We start from the raw sequence: 19,866 nt of genomic DNA, 5'->3' as shown, positions 1-19,866 counted from the left end.
TAATTAGATGAAAGTTTGCTTTTGTTTTAGAAAAAAATAAAAAAACAATATTTTGTTTTGATTTAATTGTTTTCATGGCTGTCAATAGTTTTCTGAAACATGTAAGATATTAGCATAGATTAATACTATGTGATTGGTAATAGCTTTGGTATGTTATTAGGGAAACAGTGTACGGTTGTATGGCATTCAGTAATTTCACTTCAACATTTCTTAGGGAACCTAATTTATTACTTACATCTCATTTATTTAGATATAATTTAGTTGCGCAACTTTAAAGTCTAACGGTCAGCCGATCAGAAGTAGTTTAAACTAGGAAGAGAAACCTGGAGTACACAAGGAGACGACTGTGTGCATCACTATGACGACTGGTTCCTCACAGTTTCAACTAGCCGCACTCTTGCCACAAGACGAATAAATGAAAACTCGCCGCGGGTAGGGAAGCCTAACTGTAGAGGACATGGCAGTCTAGGTTAACCCATCTAGTATGGACGGGTGAACCAAGTTGACTCTTCAAAGTCTGCTGTTACCCTAAGTTCCTGTTTGGCAACGGCGTATACTCGTCTGGCTGGGTTGTGGAGTAAATAACGAAGAGTTCTTCACGCCATCTTCATTCTTCTTTTAATTATATCGCTTAATGAAGTGTTCAATTAATTGACTTAAGAAACAGGTTTTGTTGGCAAAATTAGGGTCGCCAACTTCTTGTTTTTAGTAAGAAACCTTTTACGATTAGAGGGTGAATAAAAAATTAAAGGCACAGGAAGACATGAAATCCTGTTGACATTTCTCATTTAAATAGTTAAAATGTCATAGCACCTCGTCAACTTCAAATAGGGATTGAACGGAGGTCTTAGTATAACCTTTTTTTTCAGGAGACACTTCTAGAGTATAACTTGTGTTGATAGATTTCTATAAAGACGAATGAGTAAAATGATCTTGTTGAAATTTGTTTTTTTTGGTTGTGCTGATATTGATTTTAGTATAGTTCTTGGTTAAATTACTTTAGAAATTTAGCTACTATTTTCTTTACTCAGACTTTTCCTCGATTTCATTTAGATGAAAGTTTGCTTTTAGAAAAAATTAATTAAACAAGTTTTTCCTTAGCTGTAATTGTTTCCTTGGCTCTAATTAGTTTTTATTAAACATTTAAGAACTTAGATCGATATGTGATGGGTAGTTAATTTTGGCATTTTTAAATGGAAACGATGTACCTTTGTCTTATTTCTTTAGTTATAGTTTAGTTGCCTGATTGTAAAACTTAACGGTCAGCCAATCAAAAGTAGGTTAAGTTAAGAAGAGAAGACTGGAGGACATCAGGAGACGGCTTTGTGCATCACTATGAGGACTGTTTCCTCAGAGTTTTAAAAGGCTGCGCTCTTTCCACGAGAACTATGAGTGAAGCTAGAGGACTTGGCAAGCTAGGTTAACTCATGTACGATCGACGGGTGCATCAAGTAGACGCTCAAAGGTCTGCAGTTACCCTAAGTACCTGATCGCTAATGGAGTAGCGTTTTTCAATTGGGTTAATGCTCGTCTGGCTGAGTTGTGGAGTGAACAACGACAAGTTCTTCACGCCATTTTCGATCTTGATTAAATATATAGGTTATTCAAGTGTTTAATTAATTGAATTGGGAGACGGGTATAGTTGGCAATAGCAGAATCATCAACTTGTTCTCTTTCTAGTAACATATCTTTTATGATTAAGGCGAATAAAAATTAGATTTTCAGGAAGACAAATACCCCTGTTGACATTTTTCGTTTAATTTATTGAAGTGTTATAGTGTCTCGGTCACTTCAAATAAGGATTGAACGGAGGTCTGGGTATAACACTTTATTCAACTTTAAAGCAACAAGTTCGTGAAGTTACTACCCCTCGCTGTAGTATTTTTCCATCGATTTATTTCAAGTAAACTTGTGAAATTGTGAATAGGATGGACTGTTCTCAATTTTCAAATTCTACAAAATTGAAAGGCTATTGATTCTTTGAGAACATTGGAAACCATTTTGTCGCTGACATGGACCACAGTTTTTTATTGAATGGGTCATTTTGTTACGCAGTAATTAAAAATCACTGCGTTTTTTTATGAAATAATTTTGGGTTTCTTTGTCGGTTTTTTGTTAAAGAGGTTTTTTGTTTAATACGCCAACGATTTCATAGAAAGAGAGCAAGGAAATTTTAAGGTAATGAAAAGTTGCTTGTCGGCAATGAAATTTCGTTTGATACGAATTTTCTTTTCGTTCCTTGAATTTAAGTTTTTTGATCCAAATTTGTCACATATTCGAGTCAAATGGTCGGTTATTATATGTATTGACCCCTCGACAGTGATCCCAAAAATATTATCATAAATATAGTTTTTGTTTTGGCTAGCAAACCCTGTCAGGTTGAATTTCAATACAATTATCTTAGTCAGCAGTTTCTTCAATATGCTCTCAATTTCTGTCTATTTTTCAAATTTTTGAAATGGTTTATGTTCTCCAAACTTTTCATTGTATATAGATCTTTGTTTATTTTGATTGTTGGAGAAGAAAGTTAATTTTTAAACTTGAGTTTATTTTACGCTTGATAATTAATCGCTTTCTGAACACATATCTGATATTTTCGGCAAAAATTTTTGGCCGGTCATTATTGAGTCAACAAAACTCCCTGTGAGCATATTGTTTACGTTGAAAATTATACGGTACAATGTAATTTGAATGTAACTTGTAAAAAAAGGGGGTTAAAAGTCGTTTTCTTACATCAAAAGCGTCGTCGGGTCTATTTCCGTATCCAAAAGGCATCAACTGGTTATCCTCATTTGCCTCGGGGCTCAAAAGGTCAACCGGCCCAGAGTTCCCACTGACACTGGACGGTGCCAAGGATTCGGAGCCGAACGGAGGGGCTGACTGCAAGGAGGGTTTGAAAGACTTGGACAAAAAAATATCGTCTTCATCATCATCATCCGGCTCTTTAATCTTTGGTTGAATTGGTCGCCGAGCCGGACTTGAACTGGATCCGAAATTCGGTTTGTTTGAGTTAATTGAAGGTTGAAAACTTCTAGGTTTAGTTGGTTCTGATAGTTTCGGTGTTCGAGTTTGATACGGGAATGCGGTCTTAGGAGCGGGACTCGGTAGCGAATACTTTTTGGGTGCATTGTCACTTTTGACGCTTTCTAAGTCGCTGTCTTTATCAAGTTTATGATCAAATCGAGGAGTGATGTCACGAGGTGTGGTCGGCATGACGCGAGACGCTTCAGGTTTCTTGACTCCTACCTTCGGGTCGGGCGTTCTGGACATTGGTGACTTCGAACGAGGTCTCGACTTGTCCCCACTCCCCGGGATCTCTAACAACAGAGGCTTGATAACATCAGTGTTTGTAGAATTCCATGGTTTTGTATCTCGAGTGTTTGGGCTTGTACTATATTTTGGGAATTTAGGGTCGTAAGGCTTAGAATTAGGGTTCTGTGAATAAGGCACTCGAGTACTAGGAGCTGTAGTTGGGTTGTATCTGGAATCCGGACTCTTCGACGTTTGATAGGATGGTTTTGCTTTTTCTTCATGTGGTTTTCTATAGTTTGGACTTGTATCGTATGCTCTACGCACAGGACTTCTCGACTTTTCCTCTCGAGGTTTCGGAGGTCCAAGTTTGGTCAAGATTGGGTCCTTAAAATGCTTTCGTTTTGACTGAACTGGATCGTCAAAAAAGGGGTTATCATCCATTGCCGATTGAAGTTTGTTTCGATTTGGAAACTCAGCAATACATTCATCGTCTGAAACGTCACTGGGCTTTTTGCCCGGGTATTTTGGCGTTCCATTCATTAAAAGAGAATCTAAATTCGACTTTGGACCTCCGCTTTTTGGCTTGCTCCCTTTGTCTTTATCTTCAATTCGCTTTTGCGTCTTTTCCCACCACTTTGCGGCTACAGTTGCAGCTAGTTCGAGTTCCCGCAACTTGGACGGATTCGGGGTAGCCCAGTCGTCTGAGTCTGGCATGTCAAACAAAGAATCCGGGTTACCAGATTGCAACATTTCTTCGTCTCGCATTTCTGCCAATATTTCTTCTTCATCGTCACACGTTGTTCGATAGTTTGAACCTTTCGGCTTTGCGGGTGGAGCGAAATTTTTCGAGTCTTTGCCTTTCGGTTTCTGTGGTTCCGAGCTTTTGTTCGGCGATTTGTTGTTCAAGTTTGTTGATATTGGATCTTTGAACGGTTTTTTGTTAGGTTTCGCTGGAACCGGCTCATTTGCGGGTGGTTTTTTCGGAGCTCTATTTTCATCTACAACCAAGTCTTTGATTTTGAAGTCGTAATTAGGCTGCGGTTGTTGATCGCGTTTATCTTTCAGCGCTTTCAAATAATCGTCTTTGGCTTTTTGTTTCTTCTTTTCTTCAAATCTATCCATCGCATCTTGAACTAGTTTTTCTTTTGGAGGTTTTTCAGGTTGGTTTGGATCTCGCGGTGGATACTTTTCCATTATCTGCTGCAAATCTGGTGGAATTTCCGGACGTTGCTCGATTCCGTTCACAGGTAATCCGTTCAATCCTGGCATTAACCACCCGGTTGGCATAATCGTCGAGCTCGCGGGTGGAACTACAAAAATTTGGGAACCTGGCGGAATTGAATCGCTAGTCAAGTTGAGCAGCGATGGCATCGAACTAGCCATGTTTTCTGGCCCAGTTTTCGGCAACATTCTTGGAAGCGAGCTTACCGGGTATGGAAATCCGGAATCGTTCGGTGTGAATTGATTATATGGACCATTGATGAACCCGACCGGGGTATCCGTTTTTGGACTCGGTTTGTCATTCGGTTTGGCCTGACCGGGTTTGATGGGTTGCTTGGTGTTAACCGGGAACCCAGTTAAAAATGGAATATAGGGCAAGCCTCGCTCTGGAAAGTAGAGAGGTTGCGAGTTTCCACATTTTTGACACTGGAATAAACTGGGTAAGTTATATCCCGGAAGATGGTTGGAATAGAAACCCAAGTCCACCGGTGGGGGTGGGGGTGGAGGAATTTTGAGGTTTTTGACTTCTCTGAGAAGGTCGTCAATTTCATCATCTGAGTGTTCTTTGTCATTATTCCCGACTGAAGATGCAGGACTGATTGATCTTCGAGAGAAGGATCTGGAGGCTGGTCTTCGATACCTGCAATATAAGCATAAACTAAGCCTTAAACTGATTCCCTTGTTGGTACGACATTAAAATTCCAAGAAAACTCAATTTTTCATCTTGAACTGTACAAATTTTAATCAGTTTATGAAAAATTGTTTGCACTAGCGTTCCTCTACCCGTACGCTACTACCGTTACCTGTTTGTAGTTTTTTCAATAAAATTATCAGATATTATAATTATGCAGATACAGTCGGAAAATTGTTCCTCAGAAACAATTATTGGTGAATTATGTGCATTTTACACAAGTGTTTTTAAATAAGTTTTTGCGAAATCTCTTTTTCAAACTTAATCAAACTTAACTTTAAGTAGTGAGAAAGTGAGATTGGAGAATAAATTTCATCAATTTTTGTTGCGTTTATTATGTTTTCAAATTAGTGGCCCCTTTTTCTGTACTTAAAATGTATGTTGGCAGCATGATTTGCAAGAGAAAAAGTTTGATCCCTGAACGTTAGGTTGCGATTTATTTTTAAAAATAAATGATTGAGCGAAGATTGCTAGAATGTGTAAGAGTTTGACAGAATTTTTCTGCCACCAGTTTGTATTTACTCCACTAGCCTCCGGCCCGGTTCAAAAGATCAGTTGAGTTTTTGTATTTCCAGCGTTAAACTTTTTCAACTTCAAAGTGACAAACAAAGTTTAAGGACAAACATGAAAATATTTCAATGTTTTTATTGTGACAGGAAACAAATCGAAATAAAATTAAATGAACCTTGGTGGTTCGAAATATGAACATTCGATAAAAACTGTGTCACTAGTTCTCACCTTTTCAGAAAAATCTGTGTAATCCTCTTTTGAGAACAAGTAATCTAACCGCTGTTTCGGGTATGAATTGCTTTCAACAATATCGGTTTTATGCCCTCATCTCCTCGACGATTACGGAGAAATTCAATCTTCCGAACACAACAAAAAGGTGCCTTTCCGTTAAAAAAAAGAAAAAGATAAAAGAAATGACAACTCAGTTGTTGGGTTTTGAGATATTTGTAAAAAAAAAATGACTTGTAATTGCTTGCCAGTAAAATGAAAAAGCAGTGATATTTAAAGCAAATTTTACATATCTTGTTTGATGTCATTTTGCTCAAACTATGTTGCTATCACAAAAATGGGTCCCACTATGGTTTTTTGGATCGTCAATGTTCCTTTTTTTTATGAAGCGCCAAAACTTTTGCAATTTTTTGGCTATTTTTTTATTTATCATACGTGAAAAATATGCTCGCTATGATTTTCGATTTTTTTTTCTTTCTCAAAAAACATTTTTCCCTATCTTTTGGTTTATCAGACGAAACCATTTTTTTGAGCATGATTGCGCCTCCTATGAAAATTTTTAATTTCTCTATTAATCCATGGACATGTGTTCTAATTTATAACTAATTTTTTCTCTGGCGAACGTCTGTTTAGGGTTTGCGGTATTGTAGATAAAAAATTGAATTTTTCCATTGAATGATTCCGTTTATTTTTTCTTCAATTTTTGATCCAAAAAACAGAAACAATTATTTTGATCTTCGATTATGACATGATCTATGCAAGAAGAACTGAGTACCGTTATTTTGTTTGCTTCATTTTTTTGGATTCGATATCCGATAGATTCAACTATATCACAATATCTCCTTGTCATGAATGACCCTCCAAGATATTACTGTTAAAATCATCAAAAACTAATTATTTTTCTGGTTTGCAGAAAGTCAAGCAATATGTTGAAGACATTTAAAAAATCTATGCAGATTTGGTGAAGGAGGCAGGTGAAGAACACAAATAAAGCAATTCACTTGCTTGTTTTGTTTGATTGATAGAGTTAAGCATTCCTGATCAGTTTTATAATCTATCAGGCCATATGAAGTTGCTCGTTTCAAAAACACAGCAACGCCACAGCATTTGCCAATTGTTCTGGGTTTCTACGTTTTTTGAAATCCCTGCAAGTAGTAAAAATCCAAGGGATCGCTTAGAATAAGTCTGTTTTCTGCTAGTGCAATCGGTGGTTCCTTCAAAGTGGCATTAAGAATCTGCAAATGGTCAAAAAAAATCGCAAGAGATCTGATATTCAAATCTAAAAACATCTTTATGGCTTAAGTGGTAATTATCCAAGTTATGTTATCTGGATATGCTCTCTTTTCTGACAATAAAAATGTTCTATGAACAAACTGTTCTTCTTTTAGGGCCCAAGATGTGAGAAACCATTCTTGGGTTTCATGAAAACCTTTTCTCGACATCTGTTTGTTGAGTATTGTATCCTTTTTTCGGCCATCTGCTTTAACTGTCTGTTTGTGGCAAACGCTCCAAATTTAATTATAATTGGCTGAGAATTTTCAGGATTGAAAAATTTACCAAGCATTGACCGTCAGGCATAAATTTCAATTGCAATGTTTTGACAACATTTGGTGGATAGAGAAGAACTATTGTTTTTGCGAATTTCCGTCTATAGAACTCAGTTTATAGCGACTTTCTGAACTTAGTTACCTATGTTTTCGATTACAATAGTCCATTCTGTTAACGTTTTAGGATTAATAACTGATGCAGTGAAACAAATAATCGTCGTCTAAAAGCTCGTCTGACCCTGTATGTCTTCCCAATCATAATCTAGAAACATCTTCCCATCGCAATTTCGATTTGAAGAGAAAATTCGATCAAGGAATTTACTAACCTGCTTGGATTAGCAGCTGTTGACGAATACCTCGATTGCCCCGTTGGAGTCTTTGACCTCGGGTGATAACTCCCCACTGGCGAATATGCCACACTTCGGGGTCTCAGAGGGACTCCAAGTGACGACGCTGCCCTATTACCCAAACTCCTGCCTCTGGTCGGGTTCGAAAGAGGATTACCCATCACCGAAGCCGGACGTTGTGCCCATATATGGTCTTGCCAGTGTCGATTGCAATACTGCACCGGAATCGGTCTGTATAGAGCCGGCCGTCTATGTTTATACATTGCAGCGAACTCTCTCAGCTTTTTGAATTCCAAATTCAACGCACTTTTCTGATATGAGTTGTTTTCTAATGATTTATTCTGATGTTGCTTTTTGTTCAAATCGCCGTGCAGTTCTGAATTTATTCTGCTTTGTGTATTGTCCTGGACATAAAGCATGAGTTGATTTTATTTACAGTCAAAAGTTCGTTTTGAATACAAGTAACTCGCAAATTTAATTGTTCTTTTCACCAATATAAATGTATGGTTATTTTGCTTCAAAATTCAACTACAATCGCATATTTTAAGAAATATTACCGAGCGGTTTTTGTAGCTTTTTGAATGCAATTAGCTTTTTCGAATGACAGTCCAAACTAGCGTTTAAACAACATCAAACAGCTAGAAAAATGCCGATCGAATTTTACAACATATAAGCATATTCTGTTTAGAACTGATGGTTAAATCAAGAATTTGTCAAGTGGAAAATTGAACTCAAATTATATCTGAATTTTGCTCACTAAGAACATCACATGCGATCAATTAGCAATTTTCTTAGATGTGGGTTGGACTTCTTTCGATGATTTAATTGTGCGGAACATAGCCAGAGGCTAAACAGAGTTCGTAGAAGACAACTAGTCGTTTAAACAAAAATTGTGATCATGTGAATTTGGAAATTTGGACCACCGCCAAACTTTATCATTTTGTGTTGAGTGATAGCGGGAGGAGACTTAAGGAAGCTTAAACTGGGGTTGCCCTTCATCATATTCAAAAAATCGTAGAATATCTATGACATAAATTTGACATAGTCATAAAACAAAGCTGTAGTTTTGCAAATAATTGATCAGTTTTTGTTATTAATATTATCATTACACCATAATATAAAAGTTCTATGATAATAATTTTTTGTCAACTTATTGTAATTATTTTTTGGAAAATTACTGTATAAATGTAAGATTCCTGAATTCGGACGAATTTTTCGTCACTCATTTTTAAGCATAGTCCTGACCGAACGTTGATCGTGCATGATTTTTGAAGAAAAATAGTTATTCATGTGTGAACTTAAGAGATGGAGTTCATCGTTGTCAAGATTGCAAGATGAGACATTAATCTTGCAAGTTTATTTGCCTAAAAAAACTCTGCTCACATGGTCTGATCTATGAACTCTGAACACATGCCGCCTTGTTGTAAATTGCTCTAATTGATGAACAACTTAATTTCATTGCTCAGAAATTAAAGCACTATCGCAACTTAAGACGGAAAGAGAGCATAGAAAAATATGAAAAAGAGGAATAACACTGTCCTTGTGCTTAAACTCACACGCAAAAGCTTTAAATGGAAGTTTGAATTGCCCAGGGCCGTTCACAACAAGGCGGCATTTTTTGGAGAAGTTGGCGCTCAAATTCAAACGCGTGTTGTAAACCATACTCGGTACACGCCGCTTGACCAACGAGATAACTAACAGAGTTAATTGTTTTGGGAGAACCACGCTGGCGGAATTCCAACGATTGGTTGCGAAAGAAAAGTTTGGTCACTACAAACGCTTTGCTTGAGCACAATTGAACGCAATTTTGTCACAAGGGATGAAATAATTCGTGTCGGGCCGAGATTGAACAATAAATCCAAGTGGCAGATGCCTGACAAGTAGCAGTTGAAGACTGGTGATTTGGCGTGGATAGGGGACGACACTAAACCAAGAGATTACTATCCCAACGCTTGAATCGAGAAACGCCACTGCAGCTCTGGTATCGTTGCGCTTTCTACCGCCGTACGTACGTCGACAAGATCGCTCGCTTGACTACTCCTAAAATTGGTTGCATTTTTATCAGCATCTTTTTTTTGGGGAAGTCTTTTGGCTAAACTTTTAATCAATTAGAATGTGCTCTCTCTAAATCATAGAATAACCCACCTAAAACAACCTAAAGTACCTCACCTCTCGTTGAGAAATCTAAAAAATGTGATTGCAGTTAATGGCAAGCTAAACCAACCCAGAGGTGTACCAATTCAGTAGAATTCAGCTCATTATTTTTTCAATTTTTCTGAACTCGTTTGTTTTTTGTGTTTGAACTAACCTTTATAAAGACTGATACTGAACAGCAAATTTTTTGCCCTATACAGATTGTGTTGCGGGTTGTAGCTTGTGGCTGTGGACAAATGCATAGCTATTATTTCCCTTTGATATTTCTTTTTACCAAAAATAGGGAAATTTCATTTCAACTCTCTGCTTACTCTTAAGACAACCAGAAAATTATAGTTATTTGCTAAAATAAACAAAGAATTATTTCACATGAAAGAATTTTCCTACTTTATCTCAAGTGGGAAAAGTTGCAACAGTAAAAATTCCGCAGTGCAGAAAAGTACGGTTTCCTTCTAATTAAAATTTTAAAACGAAAAGACAAAAGTTTTTGTTTTAATATCGCTTTTTCCGTGGTTTTGACTAAAATTTTTGAAATACTGAGTTTACTTTAATCGAAGGACAATTCAAAACAAAATTTTAAATTCATCAATATTATGTTAAAACGAGAAAACACTTCGGAAGGTTTCAACACGGCTTAGAGTTTTTGTTGACAAAGAAGCGTGAAGAAATCGGAAACTTTGGAAACTTAAAAACACAAGCCTCTTTTTTGATTCTTGATCTGAAGAAAAATCATTTTGGCTTCAACCCTTGGCTCCGAAAAAGCAAAATTTCCTTCAAGATCTTTTGAAAGAAGGAAGGAAAATCTGCCACTCAAAAATATCTGCCATACTTGAGTAAATGCTCAAGTAAAATATTAAAATCGTATTACACTAAGGAGTAAAAATTGTTTTTTTTGCTTAAATGTTAGAATTTAGAACTGGTAAGAATTTAGAAATAGTTAATTTTCCTTTTTATTTTTTTTTCAAAACGCTGCAGAGGTATACTCAAAAGGTCACGGGAAAATCTGTTCAATTTGTGTATCTGTGGATCATTTTTTCCATGTTAATACATTGAAAATGTAACAATATTGAAAAAATAGATACTTTAGCCGACTCAAGCGAAATTGAAGGGCAATTGGCAACCCATGTTTGCAAAAGTATCAAAATATTGACCGGGGAATTGCGATACAAGCTTTGAATCTTTTTCGCGATCCTTGCAAAAAAACTAGCACCTTTAGGGACCTATTTTAAGCACTGAACTTAATTCGATTCCAAATTGAATATATATTTGATCAGCAGTTAATATATCTGAGCATGTAAATTAGTGTTTAGCTGAATAATATACGAGATAGGATTTAGATTATATTACCAGATTTTTGTTGTTTTTTGAATTGTTTGTCGGGAAATACACACCAACGTACGTTTCACAGCAAAGTTAGCGGTCAACATGTGGATAATCGGTAAGGACAAATTGAGGGTTTTTCAATGAGATTTCATTTTTTTCTCAAATTTTTTCCTCAATAATTTAATTAATCTGTTCTTTTTTTGGTTTCATCAATTAATGGGTGTTCTTCAGTTCAATTTGCGTTTCAATTTAGATAGTTCAAAAAATCTGTCCACAGGCAACTGTCAATCGACACCGGTCAGTAGATACCTGTCATTTGAAACCTGTTAAGAGACGCAAAAAAATGAATCGACATAATTGAATTAAAAATGGATAAATTCAATTGAAAACCACTCATTAATTCAGATCAGCAGAAAAACAGTAATCAATTCATATATGATTTGTTAACTGACAAATCCCCCTATCTTGTTTTATTTTTTCATGTCAATAGACACCTGTCAATAAAAGCAAAGAAATGTTGAATCAATTTAATTGAGTAACTTTTGTTTGTTAAACACAATTGGAAATAACTCAACAATTGAAATAGGTAAGAAATGGTAACAATTTCTTTTGCATTGCTTACCAAAAAGAACTCTATTTATTAATTATTTCCTAATTTATAAATTATTAATTTTCTGTTAATAGACGCCTGTCAGTAAACTCAACTGAACTATTTTATCTTAGTGTTTGTGTGTCGGTAGACAACTGACGATAAACGCAGAAAAAACGAATCAACGAAATTGCAAAAATGTTGTGGGTCAAATTCTTTCGGAAACCAATCATTAATTGAAACAAGCAAGATAAAACAGCATTCCAATGATGAGATTTTTTATCGAAAATTTCTTTTCTTCTATCTTAGTTTTTATCTTTCAATAAACGTGAAAAAAGTGAAAAAAAATCGATTGAAAATTTTTTTCTTAAATTCAAAAGACACCTGTCAATAGACAACTGCCAATAGGCACCTCTTAATACCTCAATTTTAATTTTGTGTTTATCTATTAATAGGCACCTCTGTCATGAAACTCAAAAAAAGAGGTAGGCTGAATTGGAAATGTATTTTTGTTTATATCAAATCAGAAACTTGGCAGAAATTGAAATTATCAAAACAGTAATCAAAAACTATATGATTTTTGTACCTACATGATTTTTTCTAGAGATGTTACGAAATAGCTACAGAAAAAAAACTTAGATAGAAAGAAGTACATAAAAAACTGTACCTAAATGCTAAATTTAATGATGATATACCGAATCAGACACAAAGCATCTTGCAATAATAATCTTAAATGGCACCAGTCTCTAAATAGGAAACTTCTCGAGGACATCCGATTTTTATTCTTAAAACTTTCAAAAATAACTGGTGTATGAATAAAAAATTGCGTTCACTTCAATTGATTCATTTAACTTTAAGAAATGCCGCTTTAGAGGGCCGTCGCGATTTGCCCTTGTTCAGCATACGAGACAAGACAAAAACAAAATCAAATAACAACAGCAAACATTACTAACATCCAAAACTCGATGTCGATTTGTAGAAAAAGTTAGAAACAAAGTCCAACTCGTGTCAGATGAAACCTAAACTGCGAAAACAACTAGTTCATTGTTCATCGCTAGAAAAGAATTGAAATCAATCTTTAAAAAAATTGGTAACAAAAGAGAAAAAAAAAGAAATCAGCTAACTTAAAAACTACACTCAGAATTTTTATAACATTTGGTTCCAAAGTAACGATAACCATCACATGTGAATTGAAATCAGTAAATATATTTGTGGTACGATCATTTTTAACTACATTTGATAACACAATGTGAAGGGTCAATTTAAAGATTTTTTCTTACGACTCACAACATACAGAAAACAAAGCCTCAAAAAACATTTGCGAGAAAACGATGCCGAAACCGTTTTGACCATAAAATTTGCACAAATAATAGTGGAGGCGCGTGCATTTGAACGCCAGTTAAGTGATATGAAACCACTCATTAATAACGAACAAATAAAAAAAGAGCGAAAATAAAATCAAATTTTGTAACTTTCGAAAACAGTTAATCTCAAGGTCACGAAGATCAAAAAGCTACAAATTGAAATCAAATTTTAGGTTTATGGGTTTTTTTAACAGGGCCATTGAGTTTTTTAACAAAAATGTGTCCTATTTCTACATAAAGAACGTCAAGTACTTAAAAAATGAATTTTTTGAAAAGGCAGTTTTGAAGCCGTAAAAACCATAATAAATTCCCCTATAAAATTAGATATGCTATTTATCTCCTCCCTTCCATGTCAGCAATGTGATATTTGCCCTGTAATTAATAAAATGAGGTATCAAATAGCCAAAAAAAGAAGATGAAAAGCTGAAAATTCCTTTTAAAATATAAAACAGTGTTTTTCTAAGGTCATTCAAACAATCAGCAAAAAAATAAAAATTAATCCTTAATAAAACTAATTTTTTCAAACAGACTCCTTTATTAACCCGCGTAAAGCTCTTGAAACCTCCAAAAATGTCATGCATTAAGAAAAATAACGTCAAATACAGACAAAAATCAAAAACGAAAGAAAAAAATCGAAAAACAGCTGCCAAAAACGTTGTAACATTCAACAGTTCGCTGAAAACATAGTTATATTCAACTGCGCCTTCTTTGAAGGCAATAATGCCATATAAGTTTTGTAATTAACGACAACAGATAACTAATAAAAAAAGACAAAAGAACAGAAGATGCAAAATGAAGAACTACTTATTTTTTTTAATGACAGAAATCATTGAAATCATGAAAACCATCAGCTACGAATTCAAATCATTAAATAGGTTCCTTCTTTTCTATGGCAGCAGCCATTGAGAATTGTCGTTAATTAAAGTATACTATACGTTTTGAAATTATCTCAAACACAGACTAAACTCGAAAAATTTTTTTTGGAAAAAATTGGCGTTGAAGAAGTTAAAATCATACATTTAATAGGAAAATAACTGAAATCAAATGCACCTGCCTTCAAAGACAAAGATGTAATATCTGATCGGAAATTAACAAGATTGTGTAAAAAAAAATTGAAAAAAAACAAAGATGAAAAGATGCCAACAAAAAATTATTTTTCTTTTGAAAACAATTATTTTCAAAATCATGGAAAATTATCAGCTGCAATTTGGAAATTTTAATCATGTCTAATTCTTTGCCTAGAAAGCCAACGAGAATCCCCATTCAGCAGAAATTGTTGTACGATTGAAAAAAGAACTTCAAATCCGGACAAAGTCAAACAATAAGTAACTTTTTTTTTGCAAAAAATAGACTTCGAAGCTAATAAAACCTTAACCATTTCACTTAAAAAACAGATATATCCAAAAACAACTGCTGTTTACGCTAAAATGTGATAATTGACTTGTGATGTATGAGGAAAAAATTCAGAAGACCAGGTGACAAAGAAGAGGATAGAAAATAGTTTTAAAACATTTCCTTTCCAATTCTTGAAAAAAATATCTTATTGTCACGAAAACCATCAGTCAAAATTTAAAATCAGAAAATAATCCCATCTGTCCCTCTTCAACAATCCATTGAAACCTCTTATCTTTCAGAAATTTTCAAATGACTACAAGAAAAACGCTATTAAAGACAAAATCAAAACATTTCCATTAGGTTCTTCTAGAAAATGGCGTCGAAGCCGTTTAGACTATAATGCATTCCTTAAAAGTGGTATGTTTAATTTTGCCTATTTTTTGAACACCAATAAAGCAAGGTATTAACGATTTTATAACCTGACAAAACCAGAAAAAGAGAACCTGAAAAATGGGCAAATCCCCAAAAATCAATTTGGCCTGAAAACAATTTCTTTGAACGCAAAGCCGCAATATTGATAAAAATCTAATAAAGTTTAAAAGTCTAATAAAAAATCTCATAATCTAATAATGAAGATACGTTCTCTCTCCGCTAAATTTCAGGTACATGCGGATCAAAATAAGGGGAAAACAGTGACAAAGCGCTATAATTCGTTGTTTATTTGGAAAACGAATAACTTTGAAAACCAAATGACAGTAAGCTTTCGAATAAAAAAGTAAAAAGATTATTCGACAAATTTCTTTAAAAAAAATTGGACCCGTCAGTGAGCATCGACGTGATATGTTCTGTTCTGTATTGAACATAGGAAAATCAAAGTTTTTTGAAAAAAACAGCAACTGAATACATACAGTATTATTTTCGGATTTTAGAATTCGACGATTAGACCCAAACTAGCCCTGCTATTCATTGATCGTTCCTAAATAACATGTAATGGTACCCAGCGTAATGGATATGAATACTTTGACTGAAATGTTCAATTATCAGAGAAAAATTATGCTGTTTGTTTAATTATGGATTTATATTAGCTAAAAATCAGCAAAATTTCAGACCCAGAAGCCTTTCAAATGCAGCTCGGAAGTAAATAGCCCCCTCTTGAGCTGAAATGAGCTGAAGCAAACTTTGTCAGCACTTTTATGTGTTCATTTTTGGCAAATTTTATCAAAGTTGACTAAATGGGCTTATTTTTAGCAATTTTCGTTGTAGGAAACACTTGAGCCAAAAAACTAGATGTATAATTTCAGCATCACTCTTCTATCTTTAGAAAACAAACAAGCAGCTTTTTTTAAAAAAAGATTAACGTATTTTTAGCAAGACAGAAAATATAGGCAAAAGTTCCGCAAAATGTATTTTTTTTACAAAATTTTAAACCTCGTTAATTGACTGAAAAAAGCGAAATTAAAAAAAAATTGTTTTCCATGGTCTACGCTAGACAGGCCGTCTAGTAATACCACTTACAGCTCTCTTAAATATAAATGATGTGTCTACGTAGAACCACATCGTTAAAAATATCCAAAAGGCATTATCGTTAGAAAAGACTCTACCGTCAATAATTCATATTTTTGGAAAGACTGAGAGACAACAGTCTTCAAGAGAAACATAGTTTGTCTTTTTTCCTGACAATTCAAACACCAGTGACGAAAAAGCACAAAAAATTTGATCAAATGTTACACCAACAATTACTCAAAAATCAACGCTTTGTTACAATTTCACCAATATTTAACTTTTGGTCAGTATCTGTCTCAGGGAAACTAATTCTGAGTGCTAGAGTTTTTTGCAGTTATGACTTTCAGGATTGATTTACTTCGATGACATTAAAATTTCTCACCATAGCCGACACATAAAGCAAATGAGCTAGTTATTTCTCCGGCGCTCATAATTTTCAAACATTGAAACTTAATAATGACGCGTATATATTTTAAAAGCATTGAAACGCACATTTTGCCTAAAGTTTTACAAAAGCATGTATTTTAATTCACTTTTTACGAGAAGTGTAAAATGCTATCAAGCATATCAACAGGGCCACAATTGTATGACTCCGTTTGCAGGAATAATGATCTTGCATAAAGTTTTTGTTATTATCTGGTCCACTGATATGCTTTTTTCCAAACTATAAGTTTAGTATTAGACCTGAATTTGATCTCAAGATTAAGAAAAAATGCGACTGATCTCCTAGCTCTCAAAGTTTATTAAAACAAGTTGTAACTCGAAAAACCAGTTTCATGTTCCAAATTATCATTTTTCTCAAACTCCTCCAAATAGTCAGAAGTTCTTCCTGTTGAATGGGCGTTCAGATCAGAGCATTGTATGTTTTACTTTTTATCAGTCAAATTGACACATCAAGGTCATCAATTCATAAGCAGAACAAATTTTCTTGTTTTTCTTTGGAGATTGCATTATAATAATCTCAATAAAACCAACTTAAACGAATTCCCTAAAATTAATAGACAGTTATGCAGACTAAGAAACCATTTTTGATCGTATGAAAATGGTCGCGTTTTTAGTTTGAAATTGCAACCTTAAAAAAATCAAGATAAATTGTTCTATCTATAAGTTGATGATCCAGATGCGTTGACGGACAGAAAGATGACAACAACAAAGCTGACACATATATTATATCAGCTGACACATATATTATATATTATAAGAATATCATTTAATTGGCACAACAATTCTTCTTGATATTGTTGTATGTTAAGACCTCAAAGACACCAACTAAAAAAATAATTCCATCAACGAAAAAGACAGCCAAGCACACAATTAAAAAAATCGTTTTTGAATGTCTGAGGTAATTTGATTTTTTTTTGTCTTTTTCGTAATACATTTTTTCAAGACTTGTTGGGCAATATGGTTGCACTTCCTTATAATCTGTGTAGCTTATTTCTTACAACACATGTTTCGTTCTTCTATGCTCTGCTTAAGTAGATTCCAAATATTTTATTGTTCCGACCCCTCTTGAGGGTGGAGGAACTATATACTCAAATGGGTTTTTTTTTGTTCAGTCAATTTTCGACGATCGATATATTCATCGTAGAGAGTTGAGACTGGTATCATTAGAAAGCTCGTCCAGCGTAGAAAATGGAATTAAAAAGATTCTTTAATTTTTCGAGTTCTACAGGGAGTTATCGAGGTTTAAACTTCTGAGAAAAGTAGAGTGAATTCACGTTGTTTTTATTCACATTTTCCGAAATTTTTGCCTAAATTTTCGTCAATTTTGATAAATTTTGTTAAAATTTTTAACAATATTGTCGTTGATTTTATTTTTAAAGACAAACAAGCATTGTTGATTATTCTGATTTAATTTTTTTGGTCGAAAACTCAGGATAAATATTTCAAAATTCAGCCTTTTTCATCAAAAACAAAATGAAATAAGCTACTTTAGTCCAATTTGATTAAATTTGCCGGCAGTACACCCCCAAACAACACTAATAAAACCTTTGTAGACTAAAGAGAGGGCTATTCCTACTTCAACTTCCACTGAGAGCGCTCTGTAATTAAAACATTCCCTTCTTTTGCTAACTTTACCGGTTGATTATCAAAAATGCAGAATTTTTGAGTTTTCAACTAACAAATTATCTAAATATGCAACAGTTGAAAAATCAATTGATCCTAACAGACAACAAAAATTAGCAGGGTTGGTTTTCGGACAATCTTGAACTGTTACAATATCCAATAAGAATTCGGATTGTAATCAGTCTGTCATTTTTTTAAAAAAAGACCTTCGTTTAATAATAAAGAACAGAACATATCAAAATAAAGCTCAAGAGTGATAAAGAGTGATATGTCCAATTGGATTCTTAAGCAGCTCTAAACTAATGCATTTAATTTGTTACTGGAAATATATTTTATGATCGTTTCGGTTTTTAAAAATAACTGATTAAATAAATAGTGGCTTAATGAACTTTTCCTCTATTTTTTTTTAACTTGGTCAACTTGTAGCCTAGTTTCAGCAAAGAAAGAATGCTGCTTCTTTCCATTGAGTTAAAATTTAGTCTCAACTGCGGTTTTAAGCCTGAAGTTGTTGTTTTCTGGCCTTGATACTACTAGATTTCAGACTTTTTTTTGCTTCTAGATATTTGCCAGGTTTTCACGTGTTCTAGTCACATTATCCCATTATTTATAGTTCTCATATCACATTATTAGCATTCAAAAAAACACAATCGAACATATTAAAGTCTTGAAATATATAGATTGTCGTTTTAACGGCCTCGACAGTTCTTTCTTGAAGAAATTAATTTAATTTTTTTTTAATTTTTGTCTTTCACTGTCATTTTTACTTTGTCGTTTCGGTCGTATGAAATTTCCTGTATAGTGATAGGTTTCACTGGTTTTTCATGGAAGAATAGATGAGCCGATATTCTGATATTAGCAGATAGCTGGTGGCTTTCATGACTTTGTAAACAATAGTTTTCTAAAACTAAAAAAAAAACTTTTTAACTTCGCAAGTTTGTTCTTTTTATTTTACTCTTTGTTACCTAATCTCGTTGATTACAGGTGAAATATGACAATATGGGTGTCAAGAGAAAGTGTCAAAAGGGATTGATGTCCCAGAATCTTTTTCTCAAAGAATGCGTTATGACCTTACTGACTTCGACACAAGTTTCTCACAAAAAATTAAATTAGTTTGATTTTTGTCATATTTGACGTTCTTTTTGTAAACGCAAGACATATTCTGGATAATTGCAGGTCTCAAAAGCTTCCTCTGGATAAATAAATGACCCTATTTAAATATTTCATTTTGTAGTTATTTTCTTTCATGAATTTGGAAATAATTTTGTTTCGAAAAAAAATCAAATTTTTTTTACATACTTTTGCCCTTTTCTCTTTTTTGTCTACTTGTTACCTAGTCTCACTAATAAATGGCCACATAATACATTATCGGTATTTGAAGAAGGCGCAATCGAAAATATTTTGAGGGCCCAAACGTGACTTGAGGATTTTGACAACGTTTTCTGGCAAGTTTCAATTGAATTCTTGTTTGTTGTTTTTTGTTGCTTTTTTTAGCCGCTTAAAAAATTTAATAAGGACAAGTCTTAACGCTCTTCTACAGAAACATTGGTAATCGTAAACCTTTGGGATATTTTACTTGATTTTTAACGGTTTTCATTGTTTTGAAATTAATTGTTTTGAAAAAAAAGCGAAATTTTTAACTTTACTGTTTTTGTTTTTTTTGTCTAATTGTTACCAAACCTTTTTATGGACTGGTCTCTATCTTTTGTGGTAGTTTTTAAGTTATGTTGTTTATTTT

General features: G+C 34.0%; 1 protein-coding gene across 1 annotated transcript in view; it reads right to left on the bottom strand.

Moving 5' to 3' along the window:
- Window positions 1-19,866, bottom strand: part of LOC142351645 (uncharacterized) — a 65,515-nt gene that overhangs the window by 27,252 nt on the left and 18,397 nt on the right. Inside the window, exons 3-4 of the mRNA XM_075403784.1 lie at window positions 7,776-8,200; window positions 2,734-5,113 (exon numbers count right to left, since the gene is read on the bottom strand). Coding sequence (XP_075259899.1) covers window positions 2,734-5,113; window positions 7,776-8,200 — 2,805 coding nt within the window. The remainder of the gene's footprint in view (window positions 1-2,733; window positions 5,114-7,775; window positions 8,201-19,866) is intronic.

Source organism: Convolutriloba macropyga, chromosome 13 (assembly GCF_964194025.1).
Source record: "Convolutriloba macropyga chromosome 13, txConMacr16.3, whole genome shotgun sequence".
Taxonomy (NCBI): Eukaryota; Metazoa; Xenacoelomorpha; order Acoela; family Convolutidae; genus Convolutriloba; species Convolutriloba macropyga.
The sequence above is the reverse complement of the archived record's forward strand: the minus strand, read 5'-3'. Positions and strand labels throughout refer to the sequence as shown.